This window comes from Arachis ipaensis, chromosome B4, assembly GCF_059453495.1.
Source record: "Arachis ipaensis isolate K30076 ecotype BB chromosome B4, ASM5945349v1, whole genome shotgun sequence".
NCBI lineage: Eukaryota > Viridiplantae > Streptophyta > Magnoliopsida > Fabales > Fabaceae > Arachis > Arachis ipaensis.
The window spans coordinates 143,562,724-143,587,100 of NC_142439.1; the positions used below are offsets into that span (position 1 = coordinate 143,562,724).

Consider the following 24,377-nt stretch of genomic DNA (forward strand, 5'->3'; position numbering starts at 1 on the left):
AGATGATGATGATAACCCGGTATATGATTATGAATCTGAGAATTTACATACACCTATTTCATCAGATGATGAATCTAACAAGCATAAATTCCCTGAGTTTGATGATGATTATGAGCATGGAGAGGGGAGATTTGAGTTAGGGACTAGGTTTGCCACCATAGAGCGATTTAAGGAAGTTGTAAAAGACTCATTCATTGCTGAGGGTAGGGAGCTTAGGTGGATTAAGAATGACAAAGAGAGAGTGAGGGTGGGATGCATGGATGATGAGTGTCCGTGGCTGGTTCATTTATCATACAATAAATCTCTGCAATGCTACCAGGTGAAGACTTACAAAAATGACCATACATGTGCAAGGGACATGGGAAGTAATGCGGCTGATCAACATTGGATTAGCTTGAAGGTTGAGAAGAGAATGAGTACACAGCCTCATATGAGGACAAGTGAGGCTATTGACTTTCTCAGAGAAGAATTCTCACTCACTGCACATCCAAAAATGGTTTACAGAGCAGTTAGAGAGGCAAGAGAGAGAATCATGGGTAATGAGAGGGAGCAGTATAGTAATGTTAGAGATTACTTGTTTGAGATATTAAGAAGCAATCCAGGGTCTAGGGCAGAGTTGTGTGTCACTCCTATACCTCAATCCCCCCCTGTTTTTGATAAGCTTTATATATGCTTAGAAGCATGCAAACAGGGGTTCAAGAGTGGGTGTAGGCCATTGATACATCTTGATGGCTGTTTTCTGAAGACTTATTACGGTGGACAACTCCTCACAGCAGTGGCTCAGGATGCAAATAACCAATTTTACGTGGTTGCCTACGGAGTAGTTAGGTCTGAAACTAAGGAGTCCTGGAAGTGGTTTTTGACTCTGCTCCAAGAGGATTTGGGGGATGTGCAGACTCATGGTTGGAACTTTATGTCCGACCAACAAAAGGTAAACTTGATAATTACTTTATGTCTTGCCATAGTGTTATGTAATTCTTTAATGATGAGTGTTATTGAATACTAGGTTATTTCTTAGTAGCTGTATACAACTACTGCTTTACTTAATATAATCAGTGCTGTTTAGCTTAGTATGAATGTACAACTACTGCATAACTTGATATAAATTAGTGCTGTTTTACTTGCTATGTATGTACTACTGCTGCATAAGTAAAAAAAATTATAGAGATATCAGTTAAAGTTATAATTAAAGAAAGTTACTGCTGCATAACTTGATATGAATTAGTGCTGTTTTACTTGCTATGTATGTACTACTGCTGCATAAGTAAAAAAAATTATAGAGATATCAGTTAAAGTTATAATTAAAGAAAGTTACTGCTGCATAACTTGATATGAATTAGTGCTGTTTTACTTGCTATGTATGTACTACTGCTGCATAAGTATAAAAATTTAATGAGATATCAGTTAAAGTTATAATTAAAGAAAGTTACTGCTGCATAACTTGATATGAATTAGTGCTGTTTTACTTGCTATGTATGTACTACTGCTGCATAAGTATTCAATATTTATAGAGATATGAGTTAAAGTTATAATCAAAGGAAGTTACTGCTGCATAAGTATAAAAATTTATAGAGATATAAGTTAAAATTATAATCATAGGAAGTTACTGCTATAGAAATATAAGTTAAAATTATAATCATAGGAAGTTACTGCTGCATAACTTGTTATAACTTGTAAGAATGTACTTACTATGAATGTACTACTACTGCTGCATAACTTGTTATACTCATAATGAAGATTATTAAGATAAGAGTTAATGTTATAATCAAAGCAAGTTAATTAGTTAGTTACCAATCGTGATATGCTATATATGTTGACTTCTTGATGATATAATCAAAGCAAGTTAATTAGTTAATGTTATAATCAAAGCAAGTTAATTAGTTAGTTTCCATTATAACTCTGCTGCACATACTATATATATATAGCAGCATGTACTTCTAATCATGTAACTTCTACAATAATTCAATCCATGTAATCTTTATTAATATATTCCTTTCTTTTACAAACTCTCTGAACTCGTATCAAATAAAATTGTATCGATTATTTTAGATATTTATGAAAATTTTTAATTAATTATATATTATAATTAAAAACTATCTAAATAACAATTAGGTTTCATAAAAATTCAATTTTTAATATTATGTTATTGGGTAGCAAATGTATCATGACTGTTGTGTTACTTGATATGATTGTGCAACTGCTATGTAGGGATTGTTACCTGCATTGAAGTCAGTTATGCCAAATGCCCATCACCGAAACTGTGTGATGCACATTTGGAAAAATTTTATCAACCGTTTTAAGGACCTCTATATTCGGGAGGTGGTTTGGGATTGTGCTAAATGCACCACCATACCAGAATTTAAGGAGCAAATGGAAAAACTCAAGCGAATTAACCAGGGTGCATGGGAGTATCTATCGAAATTTGAGCCAGCAACTTGGGTGAAGGCCTATTTCTCACATGGACCAAAAGTGGACAACCTCACAAATAACATGTGTGAGGTGTTCAACGCGAAGATAGTAAACTATAGAATCAAGCCTATTCTCACAATGTGTGAAGAAATTAGGTGCTATCTGATGAGGAGGATGGTCAAACATAAGCAGTTACTAGAAAATTATTCTGGAAAGCTCGCACCTGTTCAGCAGAAAAGGCTGGATCGTCTTATAAGGCCCAGCAACAAGTGGCTTGCAGAGTGGACAGGTGACGAGGAACGTAAGAGATTTGAAGTGAGTCGTAAGAATACAAAGGTAGATGTGGATCTCATCAAGCAAACTTGCTCATGCAACAAGTGGCAGCTGACTGGTTAGTTCTAATTATATGTTAAATCTGTTCTGAATTATATGGTTTACTGTTCTAAATTATCTGGTTTATTGCTAACTAGTGCATGATATTGGTCTGTTTTAGGCATGCCCTGTATCCATGCAGTAGCAGCAATCAGGAAAAGACATGATCAACCAGAAGAATATGTTCATCCATGGTTATGCATGGAGTCAATCCATAAGACATATTCACATTCTATTCAACCGGTGCCTAGTCAGGAATTTTGGACACGGAGTGAGTATTCAAGACCAGATCCTCCCATCATAAAGAGACCAATAGGCAGACCAAAGGTACACAACAGACAAAAGGATCCGGCTGAACCAATGATGCAGCAAGGTGCCAAGCTGAAGAGATCCTTTAAGGTAACTTGCAGTAAATGTGGCTCAGAGGGACATAATTACAAGACATGCAAGGGTGCTCCATCTAACCCCAACTGGAAACCTAAGACCAAGAAGTCCAAGAAAGGTGGGACAAGTCAGTCACTAGTTGTCCTTCCACTATCACAGTCAGCACCAAAAGATGATGTTAGTATTTTATTTATTCTTAGTAATCTGGATATTTGGTGTATATATATGTTTAGTTCAATATTTGAGGATTTATATAGTAATGATCAACATTGGTCAACTTAATTGGACAGGATGCTCCTAACACCCAAAGTGATCCATCTAGCCAGGCTGCTTCTAGCCAGGCTGCATCTAGCCAGGCTCCAGATGTAAGTTTTATATATTATTGTGAAATGTTGACCCTTTAAACTGTTATTTATCCTAAGTCTCATGAATACCGTCTTATGTATCACAAACAGGTTCCAAGTGCTGTGGCAGCAACACCAAACTCTGTAACACCAGCTCCCGTGGCAGACCAACTCACAACCAGAGGTACACCATTTAGGCCTCCACTTCAAGTTCCATCCACAGCTCACCAAACAGTTCAACCAAAAACTTCAAAAATCAGACCCAAACAGAAGATATTCAGGCCACCTGCCCCACTTTGCCCTAGTTCACTCCCACCTCCAAGTCAGCCTGCACCACCACAGCTTCAACCACAAGGTGCTCCACATGGCCCACAACCATCTCAAGTCAGGCCAGGACCGAGTACAGCAGCTTCCAAGGAGACATTGGCAGCAGCAAGCACAGCAACAACAAGACTGTTCAAATTCATTCCTAATCCACCATCCATCAATCCAAAGACATGAAGAAATATGACACCTTGGACATCCCACTATGCCTTGTAATAGCATTTAGGAAACTTGACTGTGAGAACAATGTTTTTTTGGGAGAATTGGTTTTTTTTTTTTTTGGAGAAGCTCTTAGGATTTTATAAACTGTTGCAAACTTGTTAGGTGTTTGAGGCTTACTTTTGTGATGTTAAGCTTCATAATACTATACACTTGAACATATTTGCTCTTTTTGGGGAGCTTTTAAAAAATTTAACTGTCGCAAAGATGTTTACATAACTTTCATGTATACAACTTTCATGCCTACTTTCCTCAATCATTTAATGCTTCTTTGGATATTGACAACATATTTTCAACAACCTACGAATATCATAACTTTAATTGCATTTAGATAGATAATATGATACATAAATTGCCTAAACAGCATGTTTCAATACACAACAAAAACCAGGATCAACACATTTTCCTACTCTACTTTCTAAAATTCATTGCTCAGTCACTAAATACATAAAAAGCAGCCACAACTGCACATACAATTATAACAACACAACAAGCTAACGAATTTTTTTTCTTCTCTAACACAGTAACCTTCTCCTCCAGTACAGCCATCCTATGACGAAATCCCTCTTCCTCTTCAACAACTTCTGCCTCTTTCTCAATCAGAGGTCTTTTATCAAAGATGCAACCACTGCTTCCAATTCTAACAAGATGCTCATCGACCCAAAGAAAAAACTTGCAATGCAGTTGGTTTCCCTGTCAAAATTCCCAAAATAATGTACTATATCAAACCATTCAAACAGAACAAAATTCCCAGGTTTTTTTATCTTACCTTATAGAATGGGCAACCCAAAAAGACTCTGTTTGGGTTGCTAATCGTCTTCGACATATACATTATCGCATAAACTCCACAGAAGCATCTCGGGGCGACATCGTCCTTCAGGTCTCCGTCGTGCACAACACAAGGGTCTGAGCTTGAAGCAGAATTTTCTTCTCTTACTCCTCTGCGGCTTCTTCTCGACATTGCTGATGCTCCATTAGCAGCCATGGTTGATGCAGGTTGAGCTCCTCACACTGGCCTCCAGAAAGAACGCAATCAATTTAAGGATTAGGGATGAAATCAAAACGATGTAGTTTAGTGGTGCAGGGACTTATTTGTCCAATTTTATAATGTAGCTTTCCAGTCAGCAGTCCAGGTGTCAACCAGTCATGCCACGTCATCCGCACGAGAGCCACATCAGACTTCTCCGGCGAGTCTGGCAGAGGCAATTCGACGGAGGGACTCATCCGTCCAAGATTTGTGAAGGTCAGGGATTTAAAAGTATTTTCAAATGCTCAGGGACGAAAATGTCCGCGGGGCAAAAGGTCAGGGACCTATTTGTCCTTTTCTCTAAAAAGAATGATGATGAAGATAAAACACGCGAAGAAGAAGAAAGAACGCGAAGAAAAAGGAGGAAGAACGTAAAGAAGAAGGAGGAGGAGAAACAGGAACGCGGGATATAAAACGGCGTAATTTTATGCGCGCGTTATGTAAGTAATTTTTGTTGAATTAGGATTAACTTGGTTGGACTTGTTTGACAAAAAGACTTGTATGTATTGTGGGATGATAAAAATATTTGACTCTAACAAACTTTTATGTTGTTTGTAAGGATAAAAAGTGAAACAAAAATGTTTTTTTGCATAATAAAATTAGTCACTAAAATTAATTATTGTGTATTTTTGTATAAATATATGTATAATTTAATTTATTATTAGCGTGTATTTTATATTTTAAAATATATGTGATTTCTAACCAACTCTCTTATAAATGGGAGGTTAGTTATTTTCTATGATTTGTTCAAATATTATTGAAAAAATTGATTTGTAATTAGATTAATTATTTTTTTAATTTTAGTTAATTAAACCAAATTATTACTAAACTATGGTAAAATCCATTTTGTAAATCGCAATAAATTTAATTTTAAAGAGATTCTATTTTACAATTTTTTTTTATTTTTCAATTTATCCAATTTTCTTAATGTGCGTGTTCTAGAAAAAAAATTTAGAAAAAGAAAATCAAGAAATAAAAATAAAGGTTAAAAAGATTCAAAATAAAAACAAAACAAAAATGGAAAACTCGAAGAACAAGAATAAAGAAATTAGGGATAGACATCTTATTATTGTTCATATGTATAATGCTTATACTTCTCCAACAACAAGTTTAATTAGAATCTTATAAACAACCAAAAATAAAAAATTCTAATATATTTATACATTTGTGTTTCATGTGTATGTAATATATAGAGCTGTCATTCAAACTATATATATTCTCTGCTATGTTAGATATAAAAAAAATAAAGATTCATGTTACGTTTGAAACTGTTCGCCGTTTTTAATTCATTTTTGTTTTATTTTTTTTTAACTTTTATTTCCAATTATTTTTTCTTTTAAATTTTGTGTAGCTGAAAATCTGGAGCATATTAAGAAAATTGGATGGACTGTGAAATTTAAAAAATTGTAAAATGGGGCATTTTTTAAAATTATTGTAATTTGTAAACTACATTTTATCACGGTTTAATAATTTAGTTTAATTAACCAAGATTAAAAAAATAATTTGACACAAATAAATTCTTCCAATAACAATTGAACAAATTATAAAAAATAACTAACTCTATTTATGAGAAAGTTAAGTAAAAATTACCTAAAATATATTATATATTGGTGGCCGATTCTAGTCTACATACACTTAATATTATTAAAAGTGAAAACAATAATTTTAAGATCTTAAGAGAAAATTTAAGACGCATTAGGTCCAACACTAATTTTTCCAGATTACATTATTATGTACATTGACGAGGAAATATTATGATCATAAAAAAATCAAATAATAAAATCAAAATTTTAACTTTAACATAGCTCTGTAGATTTTGAATATGGATTTTGCTGGGTTATAAAGACACACAGATTAAAACTTAGTATTAAAAATTTAAAATCTCTTTATGTTATTCATCAGCAACTATTATTCTTATTTAGAATTCTTCACACAATGTGAAGAATGAACAAAAAAAAGGTGTCTAAGGAATTCTACTTTTTCTTCATGTATAAACCGACCCAAAATGATAAATTGACAATAGCTAACTGGGTTCATTGAATTAACTTCAAACATGCATGAGTACTTCAAACTATAAAAAAATCATAGCAGAAAAAGGACATGCATTTATTTGGTTTCATTTATTGCAAAGGATCTATGTTCTCCTAATGCCATGAAATAATGGATACATATGCTTCCGGCAGCATAGTTAGCAATTCGACAAGCTTTATATTATTCATCATCATCACTAAATTCAAGTTCAGATGGAGAAAGAGAGAAGAAGGGTGCAAAATGATCATATATTCATATGAAGACTTCTAGTAGAATTATGAATGATTTGTACAGTTATTATGAGCAAAAATATTGTAGCAGTTATTATACACTGTAACTTTTGCATTATACCAATGAATTATTCAAGTAAAACCTAGCTAATAATGTGTCATCAGTAACTAAACCAACAGTACATTAGCTGAATCATCAAATTATAAACTCTGTGACCAAGTTCATTGAATCAATCCTATCACTTATTAGCAGAGTCAAAGCACATCAGGTAATTAGCACCCTGATCTATCATTTGCCAGCATTATCCTTAGGGGGGTTTTGAATCTTTTTACCTTTATCCTTTGTTGCATTTTGTTCCTGCATTCATACAACCAAAACAGAAATACAGAATAAGATTATGTGCAAGACTTAACAATGTGAACCTCGTGATATATATATATAAACACACACACACACACACACTTGCCTGCATAGTATCTCCAAATTGTTCTATTCTAGCACCTGCACCATGAATAATCTCTGGATTTCCAGAATGATAACTTTCATGAATTATGTGGTCTTGTATATCGTCCATGATTCTAAATTCTCGAAGAGCACGTCGTGCAGCGTCAAGTTCAATCTCATCCTCTTTCATCTGGTTTTCATAGTATCGTGTAATCCCGAAAGGGAGTCGAGTCCTCAGAGCTCTAAAATATAATGAGTTTGCTGCTTCTCCTAATTCAGGAACAGGATCATCCTCCTCCAAAGCCTGAAAAATTGATGTTAGGTTAAAAAAATCAAGCCTGTATCCATATATAATTATATATCCTATGATTGATTAATGCAAGACACATGAATAAAAAGGAACCTTTAATTTTGGACTAATGCATTTTCATATTTTAAAGTTAATTGCACAAAACAAAGAAAATACATGAGTATTGGTCATACTGAACATTCCTCAAAAGATGATATACTATTAAAAAAATTTATGGTACCTTCATAGTCTCTGCATAACCAGGTAAGCTGTGCAAGGGGGCAGAACTACCAGCGGGAAGCTGCTCCAAGAGCATAAATTGTAATAATCTCATCAGAATCATATTTCTTTATTTCTCAAGATGATCAAGGTTATCAATTATGTTACAAATCAATAAAATTTTCTAACAATTTTCGCATGAATAAGCATCACAGCAATATATAACCGAAACCTTGATAACAGAACTAATAGTTTATACCATATCACTTTATTACAATGTGAATTCAATTAAAAATGAACATTTGCAATTTGATTAGTTCAAGTTGAAGCATTCTTGACTTCAGATTTCAGAATAATATTTCTTTTATTTCTCAAGATGAGAATTTTTATACTAATATATTACAAACTCAACCAAATTCTAAGATGCTACAAATCTTTTCATACAGTCGCAATTTCTGTATCTGCTATTTTCATCATGAAATTCTGAATTTGCGTGCATTGATAACAATCGCATCAATTTAACTGAAACCTAGTTAGCATAATCAATTTATCACATTACTTCAGCACTACTAGTTTGTTTAGTTTTACAATGTGATTAGATAAAACAAAATTTAAAAGAAAGAAAGAAAAAACACTTGCCTGCTTAGTATTAGCAGAAGGTAGAGTACTAGCTTCAGATTCAGATTCAATTACAGATTTCGAGAATTCAGCCAGTTGCTTTGAATTCTCAAGCCTATGTTCAAGAGCAGCAACTTCAATCTCACCCTGCCTGATTCTGTTGTAAACGTAATGTCTGACCTTAAAATAGCCTTCAAGAATTGCTAACATTGCGTCCGCGCGTTTATGAGGTTCAACTTGCTTAAAAAATTAATATTGATCTAGGTAAGTAAGTAAGTAAGAAAAGTACTGTGTAGTATTTAATTGATCTTCATGTTATTTCGAATACAGAAACAGAATCAGTCTCTAGATTGCATAAAAAGAATGAAGAACATGAATTTGATTATAACATTGAAGAAGCATCTATAGTGTGCTCCATATTAAAGAATAATTCACAGCTTACCATAACCATATCGCGCATATCTGAACCACAAGTATCAAGATCTTTGAAATAGAGAGACGCCATGCTTTCAGGTTTGATGCCAAGACTCGGATCTAAGCTTTCGAACAAACCTTCACCGTCTGGTGGTGGTGGTCGTAGCTCAGGTGGAGGGGGAGGTGGAGGTTCAGGTGGAGAAGCCATGTTTCCACTCCCAGCAAGAAGAAAGAAGAAAGTGAGACTAAGGAGAAAGAAGAAAGTGAGAAAGAAGAAAGCGAGATTAAGGAGTATTATGAAGTGATTATCGCTTCAATAACGGTGTGTTAGAGGGTATATATAAACATGGCTTAGTTAGTTCCAGAGTCTAGCTTACTCTAACTAACTTGAGAAAGTCCAAAACAGATTCCAGTTTAATCGTAACTAACTCTCAACTGTGTGCCACGTCAGCATTGGAGTTCTTACTCCTTACAGTGCAATTTTCTAAAGGAATGAAATAGTTCTTAAGATTCTGTTACTGTTGACGTGATTATATTCTGTGAGAAGGTAGTTAGGAATATTCTGGATATGTGCATTTAGAGTGGCGGGAAAGTCGGTTACAGTGCCACGTCAGCATTTGGGGGGGGGGGGGGTGGTTCTTGCTGGTCTCCTTCAAGCGTGTGAACGAATGAAAGACCACGCTTCCGTTAGTATTATATTTCACTCTTACAGTCTTATTTATTGTAATAATTTAAGAGTAAGCAATCCAAATATCCAATATTGTTATTACTATTCAAGTATTATTGGATTACGCAAAGGGAGTTAACCACTTAACTTAGTGGATTAATGCTTAAAAAAATGTCATAATATCATCACTTCTTTGAAATTAGATTTTGCTGTTTGGATGCAATGATACGATTTGTTAACATATTTTATGTTCTGTTTTTGTTTCATTCATCGTCGTATTCTTTAGCATACATTTCATCAAGGGCAATACAATAATTAATTATTTTGACACAACTACCTAAGATGAAAATACTTCACATATTCTGATATCAATAAACTTTTGTTTGCTTTGTAAGGATCGGAATATTAGCTCCAAGCCTCCAAGATCTTGGGAGAAAAAAGCGCATTAGTTCCCACATTTTTTGTTTAGATCACAGCATTACTATTTGTACTGAAGTGCAAATATTTAATAATCCATAGGATCATCACAAAATCAAATATTAAACTTAAAACTTTTTATTTTAAGATAGCTGTGTTTTGATTAAAGTTTATACAAGTTGAGACACATGCACACTGCAAGAAATTAAAATGGCCTATTCTTTGAGCCAGTCCATAAACTTGTTGAAGTTCTCAGAGGACTTCCCTCCTTCTACAATGCTATTCATTACCTTCTCCTTCATTTTCTTAGATCTTACCCTTATGTTTTGATCTCCAAGGAGTTGATCCACTTTCTTCTTTATTTCCCAACGTGATATGATCCCTTTTTCACCAAATTCAAAACCCAACCCCAGCTTCCAAACATCACATATGTATGCCTTGTTATGAAGCTGGTCAGCAAAATACGGCCAGCACAAGAAGGGTACTCCATTAGACACGCCTTCCATAACAGAGTTCCAACCACAGTGGCTAATGAAACAAGCTACGGCAGGGTGGCTTAACACCGAGTTTTGGGGTGCCCATTTAATAATCTTAGCTCTTGTACCTTGAAATTCTTCAATGCATGCAAGTTTGTTAATGCTGTTGGAATCTTCACGTACAACCCAAAGAAAAGGCTTATTGGCAAGTTCTAGTCCAAGGGCCAGTTCCTTGAGTTGCCAAGGGTCGAAAATCGCGATGCTACCGAAGGCGACATAAATAACAGAACAAGGTGGTTGTTGGTTGAGCCAATTCAAACAAGAGAGGTCTTCCTCCCAGAATTGACCCATTGATCTGTACTTAGCACTCTCAATCAATGGCCCTATTGGTAGGATTTTTGGGCAAACTGATAAGGCTCCATGTTCAAGTTCATAAGTTGTGTTAGAGAGCCACCAATTTGTTAAATGTGAACATTGTGCCAACTTTACAATGTAATGATACAAATTCTTTTGTGTGATTGGGTCACCTATGCAGCACCAGGGCAAATAAGCTGTGTCCATAGTATGCATTTCTGGAGATACTTGAAATTTCCCTTTCCTGATAGGGAATCCTGCATCAACAACAAGGGATATATAACAATATAAACTATCAATTCTACATATACAAATACAAATAAATAACTTTGACTTACATAAACTCTAATGAATGATTAATCCAAAGTACCAAATCCAAATGAAAACAATCAAATTTACCATCACTATCAATAATTCCATCCTCAATGAGCTTTTGCAAGTTATCTTCCATGGCAATAATAGCTGCTGACAAAGGGATGAAGAGAGCCCCCTTGATTCCTAGCTTCTGTACAACTTCCAAGGCCCATGCCATACTAGTATCAACAATTATGCAAGTGAGTCTTTTCCTTCCACCATCAAGAGAATTAATGTCCCTTATAACCTTCTCAAGAGCAAAAGGCATGGTTCTCATCATTGACAAAGCTAAACCAACCAAGTCATTTCTATCTTCTTCAGGTCCTAACCCATCAGGGATTGAGATTAGTTCCACTTTTGACCCTTCAAGACTAACCTTCCCATTCATTGCACTCACCACTCTCTTATGGTTGAACTCAGTGTTGACAAAAGTAACTTTGCAGCCATGTTGTGCTAGTTTGTGAGACAAGTGCATTAGAGGGTTCACATGCCCTTGTGCTGGAAATGGAAGAACTAGAACATGCTTGAGGATCATGTTTATAATTTATGTGAAATACTATTGTTGGTTAAGGGAATGAAGTATCTACATATCTACTTAAATAGAAAGGTTTGGATTAAACAACTACAATTATTGAGGTGATTGGCTTGTTGTAACTTACACGAGAAAGTCAGAAAATACCAACATAGCTTTCATGATTGACTATTGATCAAAATACATAATCTGGGTACGAGATATATTCTTCCACAAAATCATCTAAAATTTAATTAATGAAGGACTTAAGAAATTAAAAATATGATATTTATACAGAGTATAAGATATGTGACGCAAATGAGATACCAATACGTAACAGAAAAAAATAATAAGATACCAAGGAGAGGAATATTGTTAAAACAACCGGTTCGGTTAGATAGAAAAACCGCCTGAAATGAAAATCGGATTTGAATTCAAAATCCTGGCGAGGACCGGTGAACCGGCCGGTTCTTAAATTTTTATTGCTTTTTTTTAAAGCAAAAATGAGCAAGGAGCTGATCCGAGGCAGATCTGGTAGTTGAGCGAATGAAACGGAGGAGGCCAGGCGACGAGGTGGGGAGGCAGCCAGGCAGGACAGCAACACTGACGACGGCGAAGGGAGGAGGCAGAGCCGAGGGCGAGGGCGGCGAGGGAAAATGGGGGTTGAGAGGGTGAGATCCAACTGCGAAGACGAGGGGGAGAGGTGAGGACTGAGACTGAGACTTGAGAGAATGAAAGGCGAAGGTTAAGAGCCAGGGTCCGGGAGACCAGGACTCCAGGCGACTGAACTTGTACTTATCAAGCATTGACACTTTTTTTTTATTTGTCGTGTTTGCATATGGACTCATTTTGGACACCATATTTATTGATGTGTCTAATTATGTCTTAATAAAAAAATAAAATTTAATGAATTTGAATTAGTCGAATAGTAAGTTCACTTTACTCATCTGCTTAAGTAAGATTTAGGGTTCGAATTCTGTCTTATGTATATATCAATCCATTGACAAGCAGTAGACCTTTAAATGGAGTTCAGATCCGCTATGGATTAGTCCTTGACGTGTCGGATTGGAAAATATCGTGGGCAACCAAAAAAAATTTTTTTGTCAACGTATTTAACCTTATTTTTAATATATATTCTTGAAATGAATTTAAAAATAATATATATTATTACTTATTAAAACAAAAAATATTTTTTAAATATTTTATATTTTAATATAATAAAATATTAAAATATCATTGTAATTTATTTAAAAAATACTTTATATTTTATAATATATACCATATTTCCGTATTTTATAAAAATTTTAAAATTACATGTGTCCCATATTGTATCGTATCCCATATCTATATCAGTGTCATCCATATATTACAGACTTGTATTGTTTTAGATTTTTAGGTCAAGGCTTTTTATTTTTATATTTAATTTTTAGTATTAAAAGTGAATAATAAAAACTATTTGACTTAGTGACTATTTTTGTGTCTCATAGTCTAAGGATCCTTTCTAGTACATCAGAAGGTAGAAATTGAACAGAATACATGAAAGAAGGAGATTATCTAGCCTAAGATTTTAGGTCAAGTGAGTAATGCTACCTTACTTGCAAAGTTGCAAGTCTAGCAGTCTACCTTTTCCGGTTCTATTTGAGCGAATTCAGTGGACCTTTTCTTTTCTGTGAGCCTTATAGTTTTGCTATTCAACATTGTTTTCATTTCTTTAATTATTTTTTTCTCATACTGGCCAAAAAAAATATCTTTTCTCTTATTTCTTTCTAAAATTGAAAAATAAATAACAAATTATTACTCAAATATTAAACACAACAATTAATTTGTCTAGAATTACCTACTCACATAAGTAAAACAATATAATATAACCAGAAATAATATAATAATATACTAGGAAAAAAATTACAACAATAATAATATTTTTATAATAAAAGAGAAGTGACCACATCCAATCTAATCCTATATTAATTATAAACTTTACTTAAAAAGTATACAATTAACAATTGCCAAATATCAATAAGCTAAGGCAGTCGAGCACTGCAATTAATTAACAATTTGGACAAGTGTATCTAACCTTGATTTGCCTTTTGACTTTTCAAATAGCTATCTATGAGACTATAACCTGTAGGCTGTAGTCACTTAACTAAATTGAATTCATCAAAACACATTCTTCTCCTTCATGATTTTTCTATGCATCTTGAGTCTTGACTAGCGATCAATGCTTATCAATTTTAGCAAGTAATCTTATAATTTGTGAAGCTTTTAAAAATATTTATAATTATAATTCAACTTAAATTCTTCAATTTAATTATAGATTATTGATAAGCTTTATTAAATTACATACTCTAATAAAAATAGAATAAAAAACTCAATATCTAATCCACATAATGATAATATAAGTTGAAAAGTGAATACTTACATGCAATTTTTTTTAGGTGAAGTTAATAGTTGAGAGTTATTAGATAATAATTTAGTCAAATATATCAATCATCTAACGATTTTCAACTAACAACTTTATATAAAGATAACTGCATCCATGTCTGTGAGTTTTTGTAAAATAATAAACTTGACAGTTCTGTTTCAACTTTCAAGCTCAAATCATGTGCTCTTTATTTTCCTTTCCTAGTTTGTCTACTTTCTTACTTCAATGTATCAAATTTTCAGATAAGGGAAAGCAAGAAGTTTACTGCAACTTAAGCCCAAAATAATAATAATAATAATAATAATAATAATAATAATAATAATAAAACAAAACAAAAAACACACATTTATTCTTCAATTTGATTATTGATTATTAATAAATTTAATTTAGTTACCACCATTCGCATGTAGTCGTTAATTTCCTTTCCAAGTTTGCCTATCTTTCTTATTTCAATGAATCTATGAATTTTTCAGATAATGGAACTATGGAAAGCAAGAAAGTTTATTACAACATAACCCCCCAACCCCCCCAAAAAAAAAAAAAACACATTTAATTTATTCTTTGAGCCACTTTGTAAACTTGTTGAAGTTTTCTGAAGACTGCCCACCTTCTGCAATGTTATTTATGATCATGTCCTTCATTTTCTGAGATCTAATCCTTATGTTTTGATCTCCAAGGAGTTGATCCAATTTCTTCTTAATTTCCCAACGTGATATGATCCCATTTTGATCCAAGTCAAACCCCAAACCCACCTTCCAAACATCACAAACATAATTCTTGTTGTATAGTTGGTCAGCAAAATATGGCCAACACAAGAAAGGTGTTCCACTAGACACACCATCCATAGTAGAATTCCAACCACAATGACTTACAAAACAAGCTATAGCAGGGTGATTTAGTACTAATTGTTGTGGTGCCCATTTAAGAATTTTACCTTTAGTCCCTTGAAATTCACTTGGGTATGCAATTTGGGTTTTACTATTAGAATCTTCACGCACAACCCAAAGAAAAGGCATGCTGGTGAGTTCTAGTCCAAGGGCTAGTTCCTCGAATTGACGCGGGTCGAAAACAGTGAAGCTGCCAAAGGCAACATATATAACAGAACAAGGTGGTTGCTGATTTAGCCAGTTCAAGCAAGAGAGATCTTCTTCCCAGAATTGTCCGAGTGATCGAAACTCGGTGCTCTCCATAAGTGGACCTATTGGTAGGATCTTTGGAGACAAAGATAATGCTGCTGGTTCAAGTTCACTTGTTGTGTTGGAAAGCCACCAATCTGTTAAATGTGAATGTTGCATCATCTTTGAAATGTAGTAGTATATAGTCTTTTGAGATGTTAAGTCTCCAAAATTGTTGCACCATGGAGTATTATCTGTGTCCATGATAGGCATTTCCGGTGAGAGCTGAAATTTCCCTTTCTTAATTGGTAATCCTGCAGTGAATTAAACAATTTTATGCATTAATGCTGCTGTTCTGTATCATCATCTATTATACAAAAGTGAACAACTGAGAAAATAAAAATAAAAATAACTGTCATAAAAATAAGCATTAATGCATTCTTGCTTGATTCATTTTAAGGACATGTTAATTTGTGCATCTACAACATGGTTTAAACTAAAATCAGTTTCATTTCCAATTGTGTTCTTAATATTCTATAGATTCTATGAAGTTTAGCACGAGTAGTTTTTGGGACTTATCCAAAATAGTAGGGCTACACATGGATCGGATAATATCCGCATATCCGCGGTAATTATCCGTATCCGATCCGAATTTTACGGATATTATCCGATCCGCAGAGCCATCTCCGATCCGCACTATGATAGGATCGGATTGCGGATTCAGCAGTGATATCCGCAGATCCGATCCGCAAATCCGCATATCCGCACATCGCATATAAATAGCATAGTTTAAGAAAGTAAACATTAATGTGATATGAATTTTAGTGTGTTATTTTATGAATTCTATGATATTTTGTTTTTAATTTTTTATGTTGCACTTTAATTTAGAATAATTAAACTTAAATCTTGTGTTATTATTTTGTTTTTGTTATTCAAGAGAACTATTATTGATAATATTTTAGAAGTAAATAGGCTTAAACAGATAAAAAATGAATTTTCTAGATATTTTTTTGTAAAAACAGCCAAACAAAATCTTAAAATAATTTTTTTGAATTATGCGGATATATCTGATATCTGATCCGATCCGATGCGGATCGGATCGGATCCGGCCTGAAAATTGCGGATATCGTATCCGATGAGTGCAGTACGGATCGGATAGAATTTTAGACTATATCCGATCCGATCCGATTCGCGTGCAGAACTACGAAATAGGAAAGTTGAGTAAAGAGTGAAGATTATAACTAATTTTTTTAAAAAGTTATGTATTATATGGCACATAATGCCATTATTTTTTCTAATTACCATAACTCTTACCATTGGCATCCATGATTCCATCATCAATGAGCTTTTGCATATTGTCCTGCAAGGCAAAAACTGCTGCAGAAGAAGGGTTGATGAGAGCACCTTTGATTCCAAGCTTGTGTGCAATTTCCAAAGCCCATGCCATATTCAAATCAGAAACTATGGCAGTGACTGTATTACTCCCACCATCAATAGAATCAATGTCCCTTATGAGGTTCTCAAGAGCACAAGGCATGGTTCTCAATATAGCCAAAGCTAAAGCAGGCAAGTCATTCCTATCTTCTTCAGGTCCTAACCCATCAGGGATTGAGGCTAATTCCACTTTTGACCCTTCAAGACTAACATTCTTATTCATTGCACTAAGCACTCTCTTGTGGATGAACTCAGTGTTGACAAAGGTAACTTTGCAGCCATGTTGAACTAGTTTGTGTGATAAGTGCATTAGAGGGTTAACATGCCCTTGTGCTGGAAATGGAATAACTAGAACATGTTTGAGGTTCATCTTTTCTGGTGTTTTTGGTTTAGGACTTTAGGGTAAAAAAATTTGTGTGGCCAATTATTGTTATTGGTCTTATGAATTCATCAATAACTAACCTCATCTTATATAATAATATAGCAAGTCAATGGTATATTGGCATTACAAAAAAAAGGTTTATTAATAGAATTTTAAATATAAAATGTCACATCAAACTCATTTGATGATGTGAAATTTATTTGTTACTCTATTTTTATGTCCGAATCAAACAATCCATAAGAAATAACAAGAAGAAAAGTTTGGATCAACCACCGTAATAAAATGAATCTATATGGGATTTGCCGCCTTTAAATTAAAGGAAAAGCCAGAGCTTGCAGTGATGGGCAAGTAATGTTGACGAGCTGACATGTTTGACTTACTGCTACTATTTTTGTTTTTTATTTTTTAGTTGTTACTGTTTTTAATTGAAATTAAACAATATTAGATATGGTATATCTTAAAAACAAAAGTAAATTTGACATTTCTTTAGTTACCCTTTGTTTGTTTATATATATTACTCATGTTAGTATCACTTTTGTAGATTTCATGGTTAAGATTTAATTAAAAAAATTTAGAATTAAAATTATCTTTTTTTGGTGAGCGATTAAAATTGATTTAATGATACATATGACGTATTTTTTTGCCAATAAATAAAAATAAAATAAAATTATCATACACTTAAATTTCAGAGTTAACAGCAACAAAACCTCATTCAACCAATATTTGTTAGGTTTGACTTTTTGTTGGTATGTAGGAGACAGACCACTATTTGATTGGTTGATTTATCTATATTTTTTTTAAAGTTAAAAATAAAAAAATAAATAGATCTCTAATTTTTTATTCTAAGATTACAAAATTTTTTACTAATTAAAAATACAAAACAAAATACTCATAACTTTTTAAAATACGAGATATTTAAATTTTTCCGTCCAAAATATATAAGAACAAATTGGTTTTCAAAATAACTTAGGTGTCTCGTGTTTTAGCAAATAAGGAACGTTTAATCAAAAACTTTATTTGTTTGAGATAAAAAAAATGGTTAAGTATAATTTTAGTCTCTAACGTAGAGGCCAAAAATCGATTTCGTTTCCGACCTTTTTTCACTACAAAATGGTCCTCCAAAATTTCAATTTGTTTTAAAATCGTCCTACACCCTTCCCCCTTCGCCCCCAAAATCAACCAAACTCAGCAGAAGCAAACCGAACAGAAGCCTAAACCCAGAACCCACCATCACCACCACCACCACCATTATCATCATGGTTGTCATCATCATCATCAGAACTTCCCCCAAAATCAACCAGAAACCCAAGCTGAACCAGAACACACTACCATCACCACCACCATTATCATCATGGTCATCATCATCATCATCAGAAGAAGAACCATCAACAAAATTGAAAATCAGAAGAACCATCAACCATCAGAAAATCAGAACTCAAAAAATCAGAACAATCAAAACTCAGAACCATCAACAAAATTCAAAGCTAAAAATCCAGTTCACAGAAGAAGACGCGGCGGGCGGTGAGGGTCGTGGAGCAGCGACAAAGACGCGGGTAGCAGTGCGAGCGGCGAGGAGCAGGAGCGGCGATGGCGAGGAGCAGCGGCGGTGGCCCTTAGCTTTCTCCCTTCCGATCTTTCTCTTCTCCCTTAGCTTTCTACTCTCTTGCTCTCTGTTTCCCCTTCTGATCACAGGCGGCGATGTGGCGGTGCGGCGGTGTGACGGTGCAGCGGTGCGGCGGTGCAGCCTTCCCTCCCCTCTCCCCCGGATTCTCTTTCCCCCCCTCCCCACCCCCCACCCTTCTCTTTCTCGCTCCCCCCTTCCCTGATTCTCTTTCTCCCTCAGATGCCTTTTTTTCTTTTTTATTTTATTTTATAATTTTTTAATGAAGGGTAATTTGATAATAAAAAAATAAAATTGATAAAAAGGACGATTTTAAAACAAACTGAAACTTTGGGGACCATTTTGTAGCGAAAAAAAAGTTGGGGACGAAATCAATTTTTGACCTATCTACGTTGGGACCAAAATCATACTTAACCCTAAAAAAAATCCGAAACATATTTATTCTAAAGATAAAAAGAAAAATAGAACACATTCAATTCTAAGTATCTTGATCATAGATGTGTCAATTTTGAACCAGGAGACACACAAAATTTCACAAGTACAAGAAGAATATTCTTATTCTTTATTCATTGAGCCACTCCACAAACTTGTTCAAGTTCTGTGTAGATTTGCCATCTTTTGCAATGTTATTCATAATCGTATCCTTCATTTTCTTAGACCTTCCCTTTATATCTTCATCTCCAAAGAGTTGTTCCACCTTTTTGTTTATCTCCCAACGTGATATAATCCCTTTCTCATCTTCATCAAATCCCAAACCCACCTTCCAAACATCACAAATGTAAGTTTTGTCTACTAATTGATCAGCAAAATATGGCCAGCATAAAAAAGGTACACCATTGGACACACCATCTATAGTGGAATTCCAACCACAATGACTAATAAAACAAGCTACAGCAGGGTGTTTTAGCACCATTTGTTGGGGTGCCCATTTGACAATTTTACCCTTAGTGCATTTAAATTCATCAGGGTACTTATTATTTGTAACACTATTATTAAAATCTTCACGCACAACCCATAAAAAAGGTCTATTAGTAAGTTCAAGTCCAAGTGCTAGTTCTTTGAATTGGTTGGGATCAAAAACAGTGATGCTACCAAATGCAACATATATAACAGAACATGGTGGTTGTTGATTGAGCCAATTCAAACAAGAAATGTCTTCTTCCCAAAATTGTCCCAATGATCTAACATCTGCACTAGTCTCCTTCAAGAATGGTCCTATTGGTAGGATTTTTGGACATAAGGATAAGGCTCCATGTTCAAGTTCATTGGTTGTGTTGGAAAGCCACCAAGTTGTTAAATGTGACCATTTTACAGTCTTGGTAAGGTAATGATATATAAGCTTTTGCAAAGCTAAGTCACCAATGCAAGACCAAGGCAAACAAGCTATGTCCATATTAGGCATTTCTGGAGATAACTGAAATCTCCCTTTCCTAATAGGGAATCCTGCCACCAAGAAGTGTCACTTAGTTATAGTCAGAAAAATATAGTAGAAAATAATTATTAGAAGAATATTAGAGAGCTAACTTTTTTAACCAAGTAATCTTTTAAAAATTATTTTACTTTATCTTAAATTCTAAATTTAAAAATTAAGAAAAAATTAAGTAATATTTTTTTTTTTACCAAAGATAGGAAGACCCGAACTCGTAACTTCTAAGTGAATATGGGGAGACTATGTCGTTTGAGTTATAACTCGTTGCCAAAAATTAACTAATATTGATTAACTAAAAAAATGGTTTTTTATACTTTTTTTTATAGTTCGTTATTTTACTCAAATTACACTGGTATTTTCCATCACAAGACTCAATCCAATTAATTTTCACCCTATTTTGTGTATTTATGTAAAATAAGGAATTAACTAAAAAAGTAAATATCATTTTCGATACTTAATTATTTATTTTAAAGACAAAATACACATTTACAATTTAAAATTTTTAACTGATCTTCAACTATCCAATTAATTGGTCTAAGTGGCCCTTGTTATCGGACTAAGCAACTCCTGACACAAAAACCGCTGCTTAGACCAATTACTTAGATTGTTCGGATCGGTTAGGAATTTTTAAAATAGAAATGGAAACTTTGTCTTTCGAGCAAATGCTTAGAACCAGAAATTTTATCCAGGACTAGAGACTAACGTAAGTCATATATGTCAAATTGGGAGACACATTGAATAAATTAAAATTTTAAAAACTAAATTAAAACACACATATAATTTCAGAGATCATTTTAGGTATACACAAAGTGTTAATTCTAATTAAGCACAATTCTTTTAAAATACATAAATTTCCCGAGGTATCATCACCTAGTATAGATAAATTCTCCTAATTTTCATTGTAAGATGAACACATTAGCCAAATAAAGAAAAAGTGTGATTTTTGAAAAATGTTGCTGCAGTAAAATTCATAGGTAAAAATATATTTGCAGCAAATTCAATTTAACAAGTAAATTCGCAATATTTAATTTCTTACCATCATCACTGTCTATAATTCCTTCTTCAATGAGTTTTGGGAAGTTATTGGTCAAGGCAACAATAGCTGCTGATGTAGGTGTGAAAACAGCACCTTTGATTCCAAGCTTTTGTCCAATTTCCAAGGCCCATGACACATATGTGTCACAAACTATGCATGTAATTCTGTTATTCCCACCATCCATGGAATTAATGTCCCTTATGAGCTTCTCAAGAGCACTAGGCATGGTTCTCAGCGTTGCTGAAATCAAACTACCAGAGTCATTTCTATCTTCTTCAGGTCCTAACCCATCAGGGATTGACATTAGTTCTATTTTTGAACCTTCAAGATTCTTGATTGCATTAAGGACTCTCTTGTGGTTGAACTCAGAGTTGACAAAGGTAACTTTGCAGCCATGTTGAACTAGTTTGTGTGATAAGTGTATTAGAGGGTTCACATGGCCTTGTGCTGGAAATGGCAGAACTAGAACATGTTTCAGACCCATCCTTGTGGAGAATTTTTGTGTGGCTAAGAGAAATTAGAAATGTTAAGTGATGTTTGAGGATGATTTAATTTATAGAGAAATGCTAGGGACCAGCAACTTTTGTGATTTGTAGCCATCAAATAGTCATCAATCATGGTTTTAATGGTGTGAGATTGGTATGAGATTTTATCCAATGGCTCATTTTTTTTTGCTGGTTACATGCTGGACAGAATTTAACAAAGTTGCTGGCCCCTAGATTTTTCCTAATTTATGTATAGGAAACTAGAGATGTTTTTTTTCACATGTACATCATGTTCTTGGGCTCATCTTCTCTTTTCTCTTTAATTTGATATAAATTTTACAAAAATGATTTAGAGCAGTAATTCATTCTCATAATTTTCCTCCTAACTTCTAAATAAAAAAAAAATTAATTTTTTATCTTCTTGATGTTTTTAAAAAATAATATATATATTTAAAAAAAAATCTTTTTATAATGAAATCATACTTGAATTTTTGTCAACTAATTGTTATTTGTTAGTTAAAAAAAAGTGATTTATTTTAATAATAATAAATAATAATTTTGAGAAGAGAAAAAGGACTAATACATGAATAGTAATTGCACGTTGCTCTCATTTTGCACTGCCAGTCATAATTGAAATGCTTTGTTAAATTCAAAAGTTTTGAAATTAGCGGTCATTACTCATTAGTCATTACTCATTAGTCATTACTTACTCGTTAAGTAGTTCGATGACAATGTCTAGAGAGCTCAAATTAAACCACCGAGATAGAAAGAAGCAAATTTAAAACTGGTTTCTCTAAGTGAATATAATATCATGACGGCTGGAGAATATCGAATTATATAAATTAGGTTTTGAATATATTTTTTAGCATCTCACTGATATATATATATATATATATATATATTATGAAAAAATATTATATAAATTATTTTTATATACTTTTTATTTTTTATTTTATATTAAAATAATTGATAAAAAATAAAAATCATAAAATAATATAAATATTGTTTATTTATATCATAATTTTTTTTAAATATTTTTAAAATATCAATATTTTAATAATTTAATCGTTAATTTTAATTAATATATGTTATATATTTTTTAATTAAAAGAATAAATGACCATTTGTATCCATGAAAAATGAAAACGTTAATATATGTACCCATATTAAGTTGAAACTAAGCTTGTACTCACAAAAGATGCCTTCCGTACCTTACGTGCCACTCCAACTCTCTAAAGAGTAAAGACAGAGTACTTTTGTCACACAGAAGGCATTTTGCGTGAGTACAAGTTTAGTTTTGATCTAATATGAGTACATATGTCGATGTTTTCATCTTTTATAAATATAAATGGTCATTTATTCTTAATTAAAATTAATGACTAAAATTATTAAAATATTAATATTTTAAAAATATTTAAAATTTTTTATATATTATATTGTATAAACATTTTGACGAGGTTGGTGCATGATTATTTTTTTCAATTACAGTATTTTACTATTTCTCCACTTTAACTTTTAGGATTTCCTCTCTCTTTGCACACTATTACAAAAACAAATGTTAGAGGATCATTATTTTTTATTAATATTAATATTTTTATTAATATTTTATTTTTATATTATTAAAATTTAATATTTAAGATTTATTCAACATCATATTTTTTACATAATACATCTAAAAAAATATTTTATTTTAATTTAAAATAATTTATTTATCAAATGATAAAAAGCAGCACGCAAGAGGGATCGTCTTTCGAAAAAGACAATCTGATAGTGCTTGACTGCTTGATGTGGAGTTTGGAATATCAAGCCAAATATGAAATTAATATGCAGCACCACCACAAAATCATATATTTATTTTTTTTTCACATACAAGGATATATAAAAGATGCAAAGTTGGTTTGGGATTTTAGAGGAATTAATGCTCAAATTAATTTTTGAAAGATGAGTTATTTTTTAAATATATTTTTGATAAATTTTATCAATTAAATAAGTTTTTTAAAAATTATAAATTAATTATATTTGTTTTTTATTATTTTATAAATAATTTTTATTAATGATTGATGACGTGAAATAATAATTGACAATATACATAATTTTATTATGTCTAATTAGATTTTAACTTGATATGTTTATGAAAAATTATTAATTTAGTTTTTTTTAATTATATAAATTTTAATTCTAATAATTCCAATATAACTTAAGACTAAATTAATAAAATTTTATAAATATATATTATTAGTGTCTAATTAGATATATTAGAAATCATATATATTGTCATAATATTCTACATGACTAAAGTGATTAATTGGACATTGATCATTGATAAAAAACTATTAATAAATTGATATAT

General features: G+C 32.8%; 6 protein-coding genes across 6 annotated transcripts; 1 reads left to right on the plus strand and 5 right to left on the minus strand.

The window, feature by feature from the left end:
- The first annotated feature begins 2,265 nt into the window (after window positions 1-2,265).
- On the plus strand, window positions 2,266-4,010 carry LOC148569505 (uncharacterized). Its single transcript, XM_088485093.1, has 4 exons — window positions 2,266-2,800; window positions 2,903-3,342; window positions 3,456-3,530; window positions 3,621-4,010. Exons 1-4 carry the CDS (start codon window positions 2,266-2,268, stop codon window positions 4,008-4,010), a joined length of 1,440 nt encoding a protein of 479 aa, XP_088341219.1.
- Window positions 4,011-4,484: 474 nt separating this feature from the next.
- On the minus strand, window positions 4,485-5,037 carry LOC110270805 (uncharacterized). Its single transcript, XM_021120240.2, has 2 exons — window positions 4,822-5,037; window positions 4,485-4,745 (listed from the first exon to the last, which is right to left on the minus strand). Exons 1-2 carry the CDS (start codon window positions 5,035-5,037, stop codon window positions 4,485-4,487), a joined length of 477 nt encoding a protein of 158 aa, XP_020975899.2.
- Window positions 5,038-7,629: 2,592 nt separating this feature from the next.
- LOC110270806 (uncharacterized) lies at window positions 7,630-9,533 on the minus strand. Its single transcript, XM_021120241.2, has 5 exons — window positions 9,354-9,533; window positions 8,933-9,151; window positions 8,316-8,375; window positions 7,808-8,089; window positions 7,630-7,698 (listed from the first exon to the last, which is right to left on the minus strand). The coding sequence occupies exons 1-5, from the start codon at window positions 9,531-9,533 to the stop codon at window positions 7,630-7,632; spliced, it is 810 nt and encodes a 269-aa protein (XP_020975900.1).
- A 998-nt stretch (window positions 9,534-10,531) lies between these two features.
- On the minus strand, window positions 10,532-12,944 carry LOC148569506 (UDP-glycosyltransferase 83A1-like). Its single transcript, XM_016338875.3, has 2 exons — window positions 11,639-12,944; window positions 10,532-11,496 (listed from the first exon to the last, which is right to left on the minus strand). Exons 1-2 carry the CDS (start codon window positions 12,126-12,128, stop codon window positions 10,625-10,627), a joined length of 1,362 nt encoding a protein of 453 aa, XP_016194361.1. The 5' UTR covers window positions 12,129-12,944; the 3' UTR covers window positions 10,532-10,624.
- Window positions 12,945-14,943: 1,999 nt separating this feature from the next.
- Window positions 14,944-17,518, minus strand: LOC107635402 (UDP-glycosyltransferase 83A1). Its single transcript, XM_016338874.3, has 2 exons — window positions 16,956-17,518; window positions 14,944-15,955 (listed from the first exon to the last, which is right to left on the minus strand). Exons 1-2 carry the CDS (start codon window positions 17,443-17,445, stop codon window positions 15,081-15,083), a joined length of 1,365 nt encoding a protein of 454 aa, XP_016194360.2. The 5' UTR covers window positions 17,446-17,518; the 3' UTR covers window positions 14,944-15,080.
- Window positions 17,519-19,549: 2,031 nt separating this feature from the next.
- Window positions 19,550-22,078, minus strand: LOC107635403 (UDP-glycosyltransferase 83A1-like). The gene is made up of 2 exons (XM_016338876.3): window positions 21,544-22,078; window positions 19,550-20,521 (listed from the first exon to the last, which is right to left on the minus strand). Exons 1-2 carry the CDS (start codon window positions 22,025-22,027, stop codon window positions 19,641-19,643), a joined length of 1,365 nt encoding a protein of 454 aa, XP_016194362.1. The 5' UTR covers window positions 22,028-22,078; the 3' UTR covers window positions 19,550-19,640.
- Between the last annotated feature and the right edge of the window lie 2,299 nt (window positions 22,079-24,377).